The sequence below is a fragment of the Hypanus sabinus genome, chromosome 4 (genome assembly GCF_030144855.1).
Source record: "Hypanus sabinus isolate sHypSab1 chromosome 4, sHypSab1.hap1, whole genome shotgun sequence".
Taxonomy (NCBI): domain Eukaryota; kingdom Metazoa; phylum Chordata; class Chondrichthyes; order Myliobatiformes; family Dasyatidae; genus Hypanus; species Hypanus sabinus.
Window position 1 is genome coordinate 83,479,213 of NC_082709.1, and position 15,230 is coordinate 83,494,442.

General features: G+C 48.0%; 1 protein-coding gene across 3 annotated transcripts in view; it reads right to left on the reverse strand.

Moving 5' to 3' along the window:
• Window positions 1–15,230, reverse strand: part of LOC132392948 (obscurin-like protein 1) — a 225,440-nt gene that overhangs the window by 193,826 nt on the left and 16,384 nt on the right. For all 3 annotated transcript variants that reach the window (XM_059967558.1, XM_059967557.1, XM_059967556.1), the window contains exon 8: window positions 6,711–6,986. In XM_059967558.1, the coding sequence (XP_059823541.1) occupies window positions 6,711–6,986 (276 nt within the window). The remainder of the gene's footprint in view (window positions 1–6,710; window positions 6,987–15,230) is intronic.

Sequence of the window (15,230 nt, forward strand, 5' to 3'; positions counted from 1 at the left end):
CGGCAGGCCGGGCAACATTGATGGAAAAGAGTAAACCGTCGATGTTTTGGGTCGAGATCCTTCATCAGGACTGGGGAAAAACAGATGAGAGGTCTGGGTAAAATGGTGGGCAAGGGGAAGAAGCACAAGGTGATAGGTGAGACCAGGCGTGGGGGAGGGCTGCAGTAAAGAGCTGGGAAGTTGATTAGTTAAAGAGATAAAGGGCTAGAGAAGGGGGGACTCTGATAGGAGAGGATAGAAGGCCGTGGAAGAAAGGGAAGCAGGAGAAGCACCAGAGGGAGGTGTGGGCAGACCACCCCCCCCGGCACTTACCCTTGCAAGCTGAAACACCTGCTCCTACACCTCCTCCCTCACTATCATTCAGGGCCCCAAACAGTCCTTCCAGGTGAGTTGACAGGTCACCTACTGCATCTGGTGCTCCTGGTGTGGCCTCCTGCATATTGGTGTGACTGAAGCAGTGTAAAATGCTTCGCGGAGCACCTACTCTCTGCCCGCCAGAAAAAGCAGGGCTTTCCGATGGTCACCTACTTCAATTCTACCTCCCATTCCCATTCCAACATGTCAGTCCATGTCCTCCTCTACTGCCACGATGAGGTCACACTCGGGTTGGAGGAACAACACCTGTTTCTGTTTGGGTAGCCTCCACCCTGTTGGCATGAATATCGATTTCTCCAACTTCCAGTATTTTCTCCCTCCTCTCCTCCACCATGCTCCAGTCCCATTACCCTCTCTCACCTCATCTCCTTACCTGCCCATCACCTCCCTCTGGTGCGCCTCCCACTTCCCTTTCTTCCATGGCCTTCTGCCCTCTCCTATCAGATTCCCCTTCTCCAGCCCAGTATCTCTTTCACCAATTGACTTCCCAGCTCTTTACTTTACCCTTCCCTTTCTCCTTATTTTATCTATCACCTACTACCTCCCCCCCCCCCACCACCCCACCAGTCTTCTTACCCTGACCTCTCATCTTTTTTCTTCAGCCTCAGCTCAAAACATCGACTGTTTACTCTTTTGCTGCCTGGCCTGCTGAGTTCCTCCAGCACTGTGATTTCCAGCATCTGTGGTTTTCTCTAGTTTGTGGAATCAGTTCAGAGTGTTTTAGAAGCGTGATAGTTGAGGAGTAATGGCTGTTCCTGAACCTGGCGGTGTGGGACCCAAGGTTCCCGTACCTCCTTCCCAGTGGCAACTACAAGAGGAAGCATGGTCTGGATGGTGGGGACCTTGAATACAAGATGATGAGAGGCATTGATAGAGGGGACATCCAGAGACCTTTCCCCGGGCCAGAAATGGCTAATATGATGGGCCATAATATTAAAGTACTTGGAGGAAAATATGGAGGGGGTGGGAGTCAGGGGTAGTTTTTTAAACACAGAAAATGGTAGGGTGTGGAACGCTTGGCCAGGGGTGGTGGCAGAGGTAGATACCTCAGGGACATCAAAAAAACCCTCAGGTATGAAAGAAAAATGAAGGTTTATGTAGGTAGTAAGGGTTAAATTAATCCTAGTGTGTTAAGAGGTCAGCACAGCATCACGGGTTGAAGAATAGTGTTCAATGTTCTACGTTCACATTCTCCACGTTATGGTTGAACTCATCTGCCACTTCTCAGCCCAGCTCTGCAACCTGTCAATGTCCCTTTTCGAACTTCAACAATCCTATCCACAACTCCAGCAACCTTCACATCATCTGCAAGCTTCCACTTACTCATCCAAGTCATTTATAAAACTAACAAAGAGCAGGAGTCCCAGAAAAGATCCCTGTGGAACACCACCGGTCACCAACTTCTGGGCAGAATACTCTAAATCAGAATCAGTTTTAATATCACTGGCATTTGTCATAAAATTTGTTTGAGGCAGCAGTACAGTGCAATACTTAATTTTTAAAAAGTATAAATTATAATTACACATATAATTAAATAAATGGTTCAAAAAGAGAGCAAAAAAAGAACATAATACAGTTTTCTAAATAGACATTGAACCCATGAACACTACCTATTTTTAAAAAATTTTATTTCGCTCCACTTATTTTAGCCTAACTACTTAATAGACATATATACACAACATATGCCGGTGATATTAAACCTGATTTGGACTCTGATGGCGGAGGAGAAGATGCTGTTCCTGAAAAGTTTGCTGTGCTTCCTCAGGCTCCCTACTTCCTGCTTTACGGTAGCAATGAGAAGAGGGCATGTACTGAGTGATGGGGTCCTTTATGAAGGATGCCACCTTTTTGGGACATCGCTTTTCGAAGGGGTTGATGAAGGGGAGGCGAGTGCCCTTGATTGTACTGGCTGAGTTTACAACTTTCTGCAGCTTTTTCTAATCCTGTTCAGTGGCCCCACCTTACAAGACAGAGATGCGACCAGTTAAGAATGCTCTCCATGGTACACCTGTAGAAATGTGCGAGAGATTTACTCTCCATCTGCTACCTCCCTCTGCCTTCTACGAGCAAGCCAATTCTGTATCCACAAGTCACATTCTTGCTTCCCTCATTCTTGCTATTGTTTGCAAATCTCTGCTGATCCATCTCCAAGGTCTTCTTCCTTGTTCCAAAAGAGATTCGAAGCAGGGTCGCATTCCTCTGTGCATGTGATCTATTCAGAAGGAACTGCAGATAATAGTTATGCAGGGAATGTTAATGGCCATGAATTTCGAGAGAACAGAAATGTCGGTCTGAAGTGTTCTGAATGACATTATTAAGAGCAGACACAGCTGCCAGCCCCAGACAGACCCTGAAAAGCCAAATCTTTGAGTTAGTTACTATTCACAGTGCATTGCAGCATTATGTGTAAGATTCTTCGAATTGGGACCGGCCATTGAATCATGAACGCTCCTTTTTTGGTGTATCTTCACCCGGTCCCATAACCCCCTTCCCTGAGCCTCTCACTGTACTCACTGCTGCCTTCGAGAAGGTGGTACAGGAGCTTAGTCTCCATGCTCCAGGAACAATTATTACCCTACAACCCTGTACCAACACGGATAACTTCACTCACCTCAACAATGAGCTGATACCTATGGACTCACTGTCAAGGGCTCCACGACTCATGTTCTCAATATTATTTACTTACATATTTATTACGATTAATATTATTATTTGTATTTGCAGAGTTTGTCTTCTTTTGCACGTAGGTTGTTTGTCTGTCTTTGTGTGTAGTCTTTCACGGATTCTGTTGTCTTTCATTGTTCTACTGTGAATGCCTGCAAGGAAATGAATCTCGAGGCGGCGTATGCTGGGGAGGTGGGGCAGCCTGCAAGTGTCACCGCACATTCACGTCCTGACATAGCACGCCACCGATATTCAGCAGCAACAAAACCGGCCCCTTTCCTCCCTCACACACACAGACAGGACAGGCAGTCTCAGTCATTGGGCCTCTGATTTCCCATTCACAGAGCATTGTGTGTGAATTAGGACTGGCTATTGAATCACAAACACTCCTTTCTTGGTGTTCCTGCACCCCCTTCGAGATTCCCAGAGCCTTTCACTGTCTTGTGGAAGAATAGTGAGGGTAGGGCGGGATCTCATTGAAACCTATCGAATTTTAAAAGGCCCAGATAGAGTGGAACGGAGAGGATGTTTCCTATAGGTGTTGAATCTGTGCTATTCTTTACCACAGACAGCTGTGGAGGCCAAGTCATTGGGTATACCTAAAGAGAAGGTTGATAGGTTCTTGATTAGTAAAGGTGTCAATGGTGGCAGGAGAATAGGGTTGAGAGGGATAATAAATCAGCCATGATCAAGTGGCAGAGCAGATCCAATGCATCAAATAGCCTTATTCTGCTCCTCTGCCTGATGGTCTATGGTCCCATAACCTGATTAAATTTTCCCTTTCAATGCTTGTTCCGGAGAGTTTTATTTTGTCATGTGTTGATACAGAAGGTACTGGATTCAAGACCATAGTCAGGCCACACTTGGAGTATTACATTCAGGGCAGGTCGCCCTGTTGCAGGAAGGATGCAGAAGCTTTGGAAAGGCTCCAGTCACCAGGGTGACTAGAGGACATTAGAAAAAGCAATACCTGCTCCAATGGGTAAGTCGCGTCATGTTACTCCCAGGTCAGCAAACCCCCAGTGGGCAAAGAAAACGCTTCGAAGATAACATCAAAATCAGCCTGAGGAAATTCAACATCACATCTAAAAACTGGGAAGATCTTGACTCAATGGACGCGGCTGGAGGAAATAGAGAACTGCGCTCCAGAAGGCCGACCTCTGCTGTGCTCAGGAAAACAGGCGGCAGTGAAAGGAGAAACTGAACAACCAAAAGACCCAACCAGTAATTACTTGACCACACTGCACCAGATCGGCCTCTGCACCCCGCTGAGGAGCCACCAATAGACAACCCCATCGTACGCACCACGAGAGGGCATGTACCATAAGGAGAGCTGGACGGACTTGGTTGTTCTTTTCCTGGAGCTGTAGAAGCTGAGAGGAAACCAGTTGGATTCAGAACTGGCTGAGGAACAGGTTGAAGTGGATGCATTAACATTTAGAGGCACTTGGACAGGTACATGAATAGCAATGGTTTAGACCAAATGCAGGCAAATGGAATTAGCTTAGATGAGCATAGAATCACAGAGTCATAGAGCTCTACAACACAAAAACAGGTTCTTTGATCCATCATCATCCAGGATATGCCTTCCTGTTACTACCATTGGGGAGGAGGTACAGCAGTCTCAATACCCATACTCAGTTTTAACAATATCAGATGGTGCATGAACCCACGAACGCTACCTCGTCAACACGGTTTGTGTATCTTGTAATCTGCAGTAATTTTTATGTGTTGCACTGTAGTGCTACCACAGACAACAAAGTTAACATCATGACACTGATAATAAACCTAAATTTTCCTTTGGCTCCTCCTACTTTCTCCAAACCTGAGTGGTAGCCATGGGCACTCGCACGGGCCCAAGCTAGGCCTGCCTCTTTGTCAGCCATGTAGAACAGTCCATGTTCAGAGCCTTCCCCATTCATACTCCCCAGCTCTTCCACCACTACATTGACAGCTGAATTGGCACTGCTTCATGCGCCCACGCTGAGCTCATCAATTTCATCAATTTTGCTTCTAACTTCCATCTGGTCCTTAAGTTCACTTGGGCCATCTCCGACACCTCCCTTCCCCTTCTCAATCTCTCTGTCTCCATCTCTGGAGCAAGCTGTCAACTGACATCTTTTATCAACTTACTGATTCCCATGGTTATCTGGACTTTATCTCTTCCCACCCTATCTCCAGTAAAAATTTTATTTTTTTCTCAGTTTCTTCGCCTCTGCTGCATCTGTTCCCAGGATACAGCTTTCCATTCCAGGACATCAGAGTTGTCCTGCTTCTTTAAAAACAAGCTTTCCCTCCATTATTGGCACTGCATTCACCCACATCTCCTCCGTTTCCTGTACACCTCTGCTCACCCCATCTCCCGCTGTTGTGATAATGAGAGTCCCTCTTGTCGTTACCTACCATCCTGTCAGCCTCCGCATCCAACACATTATCCTCTGCAACTTGGTCCATCTCCAAATGGATCATACCACTAAACATACAGTTACCTTTACCTCCCACCCCTTCTTCACTTTTCGTAGGGATTGCTCCCTCCGCAATTCTCTTGCCCATTCATCCCTCCTCACTAATCTCTCTTCAGGCACTTACCTCCATAAGCAGACTAACTGCTACACCTGCCCCTACACCTCCTCCTTCACCTCCATTCAGGAACCAAACAGTCCTTCCAAGTGAGGCGACACCTCACCTGTGAGTCTGCTGGGCTCGTCTATTTTGTCCAGTGCTCCCGATGCGACATTGGCGAAACCTGTTGCTAATTTGAGGACCACTTTGTCAAGCACCTTCGTACCAGCTGCCACAAGTGGGACTTCCCAGTGGCCAAACATTTTAATTCCAATTTCCATTCCTGTTCTGACACGTTGATCCATGGCCTCCTCTTGTGCCACGATGAGTCCATCCTCAGGGCAGAGGAACAATACCTCATACTCCGTCTAGGTACTCTCCAACCGGATGGTATGAATGTCGATTTCTCCTTCTGTTAAACAAATTCCCACCCCACTGACATTTTACCCCTCGTCACCTGCCTATTGTTGATTGATTGATTGATTGATTGATTGATTGATTGATTCCTGGGATGGCAGGACTTTCATATGAAGAAAGACTGGATCAGGAAACAGTTGAGGCCGGTTCATTGGCTATATTTAAGAGGAAGTTAGATACAGCCCTTGTGGCTAAAGGGATCGGGGGTATGGAGAGAAAGCAGGTACAGGGTTCTGAGTTGGATGATCAGCCATGATCATACTGAATGGCGGTGCAGGCTCGAAGGGCTGAATGCACCTATTTTCTATGTTTCTATTACTTCCTGCTGGGTCGTCCCCCCCTCCCTTTCTCCTATGGTCCACTCTCTTCTATCAGATTCTTTCTTCTCCAGCCCTTGACATTTCCCATCCACCTGGCTTCACCTATCACCTTCCAGCTGGCCTCTTTCCCCTCCCCCACCTTTTTATTCTGGCATTCAACACCCCCATCACTTCCCTGTCAGTCCTGAAGAAGGGTCTTGGCCCAAAACGTCAGATGTTTATTCCTTTCCATAGGTGCAGCCAAGTGTGCTTAGTTCCTCCAGCATTTTGTGTGTGTTGCCTGGGATTTCCAGCATCTGCAGCTTTTATTGTGATTATAATAAACCTGGTTCTGATTAACTCCATTTGCTTTCAGATTGAAGGAGATCGTACCTGACACTGTAACGCAGAAAGTGATGGAGTTATCTGTCGCATCACAGGTGTACTGCCCGGAATCTGAGAGCTGGCTGGACTGGACAATGAGTCTCCTTGTCTGGCCACAGGACTCCAGTGATATCCGGTCACTGGCCTCGAGGTCCTCACCATCTTTGACCCAGCGGACCTGGCCACTGGGCCGGGACAATTCACAGCTCAGTATGATCGACTCAAGGGCTGTGACTCGCTGCTCCTTCTCCATGCCTGGGCTCAGTGAGACTTCCAGTGGGACAGCTGGGACACAGACACAGGTCAAAAAGTGATGAATAACATGAGTATCGATGCACACCATCCATCATACACCCCCCAAAACCAACCCATCACACACCTCCCTCAAAACCAACCCATCACACCCCTCCCCCAAAACCAACCCATCACACCCCTCCCCCAAAAACAAACCAACACACCCCTCCCCCAAAACCAACACATCACACCCCTCCCCCAAAACCAACCCATCACACACCTCCCTCAAAACCAACCCATCACACCCCTCCCCCAAAACCAACCCATCACACCCCCTCAAAACCATCCCATCACACCCCTCCCCCAAAACCAACCCATCACACCCCCTCAAAACCATCCCATCACACCCCTCCCCCAAAACCAACCCATCACACCCCTCCCCCAAAACCAACCCATCACACCCCTCCCCCAAAACCATCCCATCACACCCCTCCCCCAAAACCAACCCATCACACCCCTCCCCAAAACCAACCCATCACACCCCTTCCCCAAAACCATCCCATCACACCCCTCCCCCAAAACCAACCCATCACACCCCTCCCCCAAAACCAACCCATCACACCCCTCCCCCAAAACCAACCCATCACACCCCTCCCCCAAAACCATCCCATCACACCCCTCCCTCAAAACCAACCCATCACACCCCTCCCCCAAAACCATCCCATCACACCCCTCCCCCAAAACCATCCCATCACACCCCCCAAAACCAACCCATCACACCCCTCCCCTAAAACCAACCCATCACACCCCTCCCCTCAAAACCATCCCATCACACCCCTCCCCCAAAACCATCCCATCACACCCCTCCCCCAAAACCAACCCATCACACCCCCTCAAAACCATCCCATCACACCCCTCCCCCAAAACCAACCCATCACACCCCTCCCCCAAAACCAACCCATCACACCCCTCCCCTCAAAACCATCCCATCACACCCCTCCCCCAAAACCAACCCATCACACCCCTCCCCAAAACCAACCCATCACACCCCTCCCCCAAAACCATCCCATCACACACCTCCCCCAAAACCATCCCATCACACCCCTCCCTCAAAACCATCCCATCACACCCCTCCCCCAAAACCATCCCATCACACCCCTCCCCCAAAACCATCCCATCACACCCCTCCCCCAAAACCAACCCATCACACCCCTCCCCCAAAACCATCCCATCACACCCCTCCCCCAAAACCATCCCATCACACCCCTCCCTCAAAACCATCCCATCACACCCCTCCCCCAAAACCATCCCATCACACCCCTCCCCCAAAACCAACCCATCACACCCCCTCAAAACCACCCCATCACACTCCTCCCCCAAAACCAACCCATCACACCCCTCCCCCAAAACCATCCCATCACACCCCTCCCCCAAAACCATCCCATCACACCCCCTCAAAACCACCCCATCACACCCCTCCCCCAAAACCAACCCATCACACCCCCTCAAAACCACCCCATCACACCCCTCCCCCAAAACCACCCCATCACACCCCTTCCCCAAAACCAACCCATCACACCCCCTCAAAACCACCCCATCACACCCCTCCCCCAAAACCAACCCATCACACCCCTCCCCCAATACCATCCCATCACACCCCTCCCCCAAAACCAACCCATCACACCCCCTCAAAACCATCCCATCACACCCCTCCCCCAAAACCAACCCATCACACCCCCTCAAAACCACCCCATCACACCCCTCCCCCAAAACCAACCCATCACACCCCTCCCCCAAAACCATCCCATCACACCCCTCCCCCAAAACCAACCCATCACACCCCTCCCCCAAAACCAACCCATCACACCCCTCCCCCAAAACCATCCCATCACACCCCTCCCCCAAAACCATCCCATCACACCCCTCCCCCAAAACTATCCCATCACACCCCTCCCCCAAAACCATCCCATCACACCCCTCCCTCAAAACTATCCCATCACACCCCCTCAAAACCACCCCATCACACCCCTCCCCCAAAACTATCCCATCACACCCCTCCCCCAAAACCATCCCATCACACCCCTCCCCCAAAACTATCCCATCACACCCCCTCAAAACCACCCCATCACACCCCTCCCCCAAAACTATCCCATCACACCCCTCCCCCAAAACCATCCCATCACACCCCTCCCTCAAAACTATCCCATCACACCCCTCCCCCAAAACTATCCCATCACACACGCCAAGAGTCAGGTACTGAATGAAGCTCCTTCCATACCATTCTATCACACTCTTCCAGGGTCAGACGTGGAGTGAATTTCCCTCTACATTGTCCCATCACACTCTCCTGGGATCAGGCACAGAGTGAATTTCCCTCTACACTGTCCCATCACACACTCCTGGGATCAGGCACAGAGTGAATTTCCCTCTACACTGTCCCATCACACTCTCCTGGGATCAGGCACAGAGTGAATTTCCCTCTACACTGTCCCATCACACACTCCCAGGGTCAGACACAGAGTGAAACTCCCTCTACACTGTCCCCCCACACACTCCCAGGGTCAGACACAGAGTGACTCTCCCTCTACACTGCCCCATCACACACTCCCAGGGTCAGACACAGAGTGACTCTCCCTCTACACTGTCCCATCACACTCTCCTGGGATCAGGCACAGAATGAACTTCCCTCTACACTGTTCCACCACAATCTCCTGGGATCAGGCGTGGAGTGAATTTCCCTCTACACTGTCCCATCACACTCTCCTGGGATCAGGCACAGAGTGAATTTCCCTCTACACCGTCCCATCACACACTCCCAGGGTCAGACACAGAGTGAAACTCCCTCTACACTGTCCCATCACACATTCCCGGGGTCAGACACAGAGTGAAGCTCCCTCTACACTGTCCCATCACACACTCCCAGGGTCAGACACAGAGTGAAGCTCCCTCTACACTGTCCCATCACACACTCCCAGGGTCAGACACAGAGTGAAGCTCCGTCTACACAGTCCCATCACACTCTCTTGGGATCAGGCACAGAGTGAATTTCCCTCTACACTGTCCCATCACACACTCCCAGGGTCAGACACAGAGTGAATCTCCCTCTACACTGTCCCATCACACACTCCCAGGGTCAGACACAGAGTGAAGCTCCGTCTACACAGTCCCATCACACTCTCTTGGGATCAGGCACAGAATGAATTTCCCTCTACACTGTCCCAGCACACTCTCCTGGGATCAGGCACAGAATGAATTTCCCTCTACACTGTCCCATCACACGCTCCCAGTGCAGGAACCACACAGATTTGACACAAAGTACACTCCACTCTTCCATAGTATATTAAATACCAAGAAAGGTAAGTATTGTGCAATAACAGTATAGTACAGGAACAGGCTGTTCAGCCAAACCAAATAAATTAATAATCAATGGCCAAATAAACTAATCTCTTCTGTCTATACAATGTCCATATCTTCCATTTCCCTCACATTCATGTGTCTATCTAAATGTCTCTTAAATATCCTTAATGTTTCTGCCTTTGCCACCACCTCAGGCAGTGCATTCCAGACACCCACCACTCTCTGTATAAAAAACTTGCCCCTTCCATCTCCTTTGAAATTACCCCCTCTCATCTAAAATGCATGCCCTCTGCTATTAGTCATTTCAACTCTATGCATCTCATAATCTTATAAACATCCATCAGATCTCCTCTCAATTCTGCAGCTCCAGTGAAAACAACACAAGTTTGTCCAAACTCTCTTTAAATTACTTTTATTATTTTAATACCTTATTATTTAATACCGAGGAAATCTGCAGATGCTGGAAATTCAAACAACACACACAAAATGCTGGTGGAACACCGCAGGCCAGGCAGCATCTATAAGGAGAAGCACTGTCGACAGACGAAGGGTCTCGGCCCGAAATGTCGACAGTGCTTCTCCCTATAGATGCTGCCTGGCCTGCTGTGTTCTTCCAGCATTTTGTGTGTGTTGTTATGTAGATATAGTTCTAATCGTAAATTATAGAATATTGTATGTATTACACAGCACTGCTGCCACAAAACACATCAGTGATTATAAAGCTGATTTTGATTCTGTTTCTGATTTTGGTTAGAGTTTATGGGAACAATCAGGACAGTGATAAGATCAGGAACTATGATATTGAATTTACAGGAGGTTTGATTTGCTGGGTGACCTCCTCCCTACATGCCTGGATTTCAAAAATGCTGGTGCCTTGTTTGAAACAGTCCCAGCTATTTGAGGTCCGGGCAGATTGACACAATGATCCAGTTTCCTTGTAAAACCCACTTTTACAAGGAAACTATATTGTTGTATTAGTCTTCCCACCGAACTCACCAATATGGTCTGGTTCGGTGCAGCATCCTCTCATCATATACAAAAACTACAGTGAACTGTCAGGTCAACAGAAAAGGTCTTTGGCTGCAGTCCATCATCACTACGGGACTTGCAAGTGTCCAGGACAAAGAAACGGGCAGGAAAAGATTATGGTGGACAATACCCACCCTGAAAAGTATTTTCCAAAAGCTCCCTTCTGCAAAGGGCTTTTAAAACAAAAACTTTACAACATCTTAAAAGTTTCTTTCCCCAGGCAGTTAATCTAATTAACTATTCAAGTTAGTTTCCCCCCACCCCACAGTCCACTCTATCTATTACCCCCATCACTGCACTGCACTCTAAACACTTTGAAACACGTTTTACATTGCAAACACATGCTGGTATTTATGTATTTATGCATATTATTCGATGTCTATTCTTTAACATCTAACTTTATAGTTCTTTAATCTTTATAATTGCCAAATGTAGTTTTCGTTGCATTTCATACCGTGACCAACACACCACAGCAAATTCCTAATTCTTGTAAATGTACTTTCAGTGGCCACTTCATTAGGTACACCTGTACACCTGCTTGTTAATGCAAATATCTAATCAGCCAATCATGTGGCAGCAACTTGGTGCAAAAAGGCATGTAGGCATGGTCAACAGATTCAGTTGTTGTTCAGATCAACTCTCAGAATGGGGAAGAAACGTGAGTTTGACCGTGGAATGATAGCTGGACACTGAGTACTTCAGAAACTGCTGATCTCCTGGGATTTTCACATGCAACAGTCTCCAGAGTTTATAGAGAATGATGCAATAAACAAAAAAAAACATACATTTCTGGGCGAAAACACCTTGTTAATGAGAGAGGTCAGAGGAGAATGGCCAGACAGGTTCAAGCTGACAGGAAGGTGACAGTAACTCAAGTAACCACACATTACAACAGCGGTGTGCAGAAGAATGCACATTTTGAGCCTTGAAGTGGATGGGCTACAGCAGCAGAAGACCACAAACATACGTGCAGTGACGATTTTAGTAGATACAGGAGGTCCCTAATAAAGCGGTCACTTGGTGTATATGGCGAATGAAGTTGAGCCTTGATGCATAAGGTGCTAGAATCTCAGTGACACTGGAAAATTTTTATTGAACTAGTGCAAAATCAGAAATAATATTTAAAAAGGTGAGGTAATATTCATGGGTTCCATGTCCGTTTAGGGGCGTTTAGGAATCGGATGGCAGAGGGGAAGAAGCCGTTCCTGAATTGCTGAATGGGTGCTGTTAGGCTTCTCTACCTCCTTCCAGACGGTAAGAAGAGGGCCTGGCCTGGGTGCTGGGGGTCCTTAATGATGGATACTGCCTTCCTAAAGCATCACTCCTTGAAGATGTCTATGGCAGCCAGTACCCAAGATAGAGCTGACTAGTTTTACAACCTTCTGCAGCTTCCTTCAATCCTGTGCAGTAGCCACCACCTCCCCCATGCCAGACAGTGACGCAGCCAGTCAGAATGCTTTCCACTGTACATCTGTAGAAGTTTTTGACTGTTTTAGGTAACAAATCAATCTCCTCAAACTCCTAATGAAATATAGCCACTGTCTTGCCATCTTTATAACTACATCAATAGGTTGAAAGCAGGTTAGATCCTCAGAGATCTTGACACTAAAGAACTTGAAATTGCTCACTCTCTCCACTTCTGATCCCTCTATGAAGATTGGTCCATGTTCCCTCGTCTTACCCTTCCTGAAGTCCAGTTAGCTCTCTCGTCTTACTGACATTGAGTGTAAGGTTGTTGCTGTGACACCACTCCACTAGCTGGCATATCTGTATGCCCCCTCGTCTCCATTTGAGATTCTGCCAACAACGATTGTGTCATCAGCAAATTTATAGATGGCATTTAAGCTATATACCTAGCCACACAGTCATGGGTATAGAGAGAGTAGAGCAGTGGGTTAAGAACACATCTCTGAGGTGCGCCAGTGTTGATTGTCAGCAAAGAGGAGATATTATTACTAATCTGCAGAGATTGTGGTTTTCCAGTTAGGAAGTCAAGAATCCAATTGCAGAGGGAGGGTCAGTAGTTTATCGATCAGGACTGTGGGAATGATGTTGTTAAATGCTGAGCTATATTCAACGAACAGACATGGGTGTTTGTACTGCCCAGGTGATCCAACGCCATGAGAAGAGCCATTGAGATTGCGTCTGCCATTGACCTGTTGTGGTGATAGGCAAATTGCAATGGATCCAGGTCCTTGCTGAGGCAGGAGTTCAGTCTAGTCATGAACCAAACTCTCAAAGCATTTCATCACTGTCAATGTGAGTGCTACCGGGTGATAGTAATTAAGGCAGCCCACATTATTCTTCTTAGGCATTGGTATAATAATTGCCTTTTTGAAGCAATGGGAACTTCCGACCGTAGCAGTGAGAGGTTGAAAATGTCCTTGAATACTTCCGCCAGTTGGTCGGCACAAGTTTTCAGAGCCTTACCAGGTACTCCATCGGGGCCTGACACCTCGAGAGGGTTCACCCCCTTTAAAGACAGCCTGACATTGGCCTCTGAGACAGAGATCACAGGGTTACTGGGTGCAGCAGAGATCTTCACAGCTGTAGTTATATTCTCCCTTTCAAAGTGGGCATAGAAGGCACTGAGCCGGTCTGGGAGTGAAGCATTGCAGCCATTCATGTTGGGTTTCACTCTGTAGGAAGTAATGGTCTGTAAACCCTTTCAGAGTTGACGTGCATTCGATGTCGCCTCTAACCTTGCTCGGAGTCAGAATTGTTTCTTAGCTCTTGAAGTAGCTCTCTGTAAGTCATACCTGGTTTTCTTGTACAGAGCTGGGTCACCAGGCTTAAACGCTTGGGAATACCATCAGTGTGTTCTGGATGCGGAAGTGGGACTGGAGCAGGCCCAAGGGTCAGCCAGCGTGCCCTGCTTTGGCCGGCGTCCATTCAGCCTTGCTGACCCACTGGGTAGATTTGCTGCCTCGTGGTGCTGGAGACCAGGGTTTGATCCCAGCCTTCGGCATCACCTATGTGTGGAGCTTGTACAACTCTCCCCGTGAGTGCGTAGGATTTTCCCCTGGGTGTTCCAGTTTCCTCACGTATCCCAGAGGCTGGTACATACAGTATTTGAAATGGGCCATCAGAAACAATGATTGAGGCAGGCGCATTAGCAGCGTTTAAAAACCCTCGAGATAGGTGGATGGACAGGAGAGGTTCAGAGGCCCTGGGCCAAACCCCAGGCAGATGGGACCAGCTCACCAGGCAACGTGGTCAACATTAATTTCATTTCGAGATACCCCACAGTAACAGGCCCAACGAGCCCTGCTGCCCAATTACACCCATGTGACCAACTGACCTACTAAACTGTGCATCTTTGGAGAGTGGGAAGAAACCAGAACTCGCAGACAAAACCCGCGCAGTCACGGGGAGAATGTGCAAACTCCTCACGGACAGCAGTGGCAATTGAACTGGGGTGATTAATACTATAAACAGTGTTAGGGTAACCGCTAAACCACCATGTCACCCATGCAAGAGATGGACTGAAGGGACTATTGCCATGCTGTATGCTGGGGTAATTGGCCACTGTAAGTTACAGGGTGTAGTGGAAGGGTACAATTTGGGGAAAGCTGATGGGAATGTGGGTGAATAAAATGGGATTAGGGGAAGGCACTTTATTCCCTGGAGTGTAGAAGAATGAGGGGAGATTTGATAGAGGTATATAAAATTATGATGGGTATAGACAGAGTGAATGCAAGCAGGCTTTTTCCACTGAGGCTAGGGGAGAAAAAAACCAGAGGACATGGGTTAAGGGTGAAGGGGGAAAAGTTAAAAAGGAACATTGCGGGGGCTTCTTCACACAGAGAGGGGTGGGAGTGTGGAATGAGCTGCCAGATGAAGTGTTAAATGCAGGCTCACTTTTAACATTTAAGAAAAACTTGGACAGGTACATGGATGAGAGGTGTA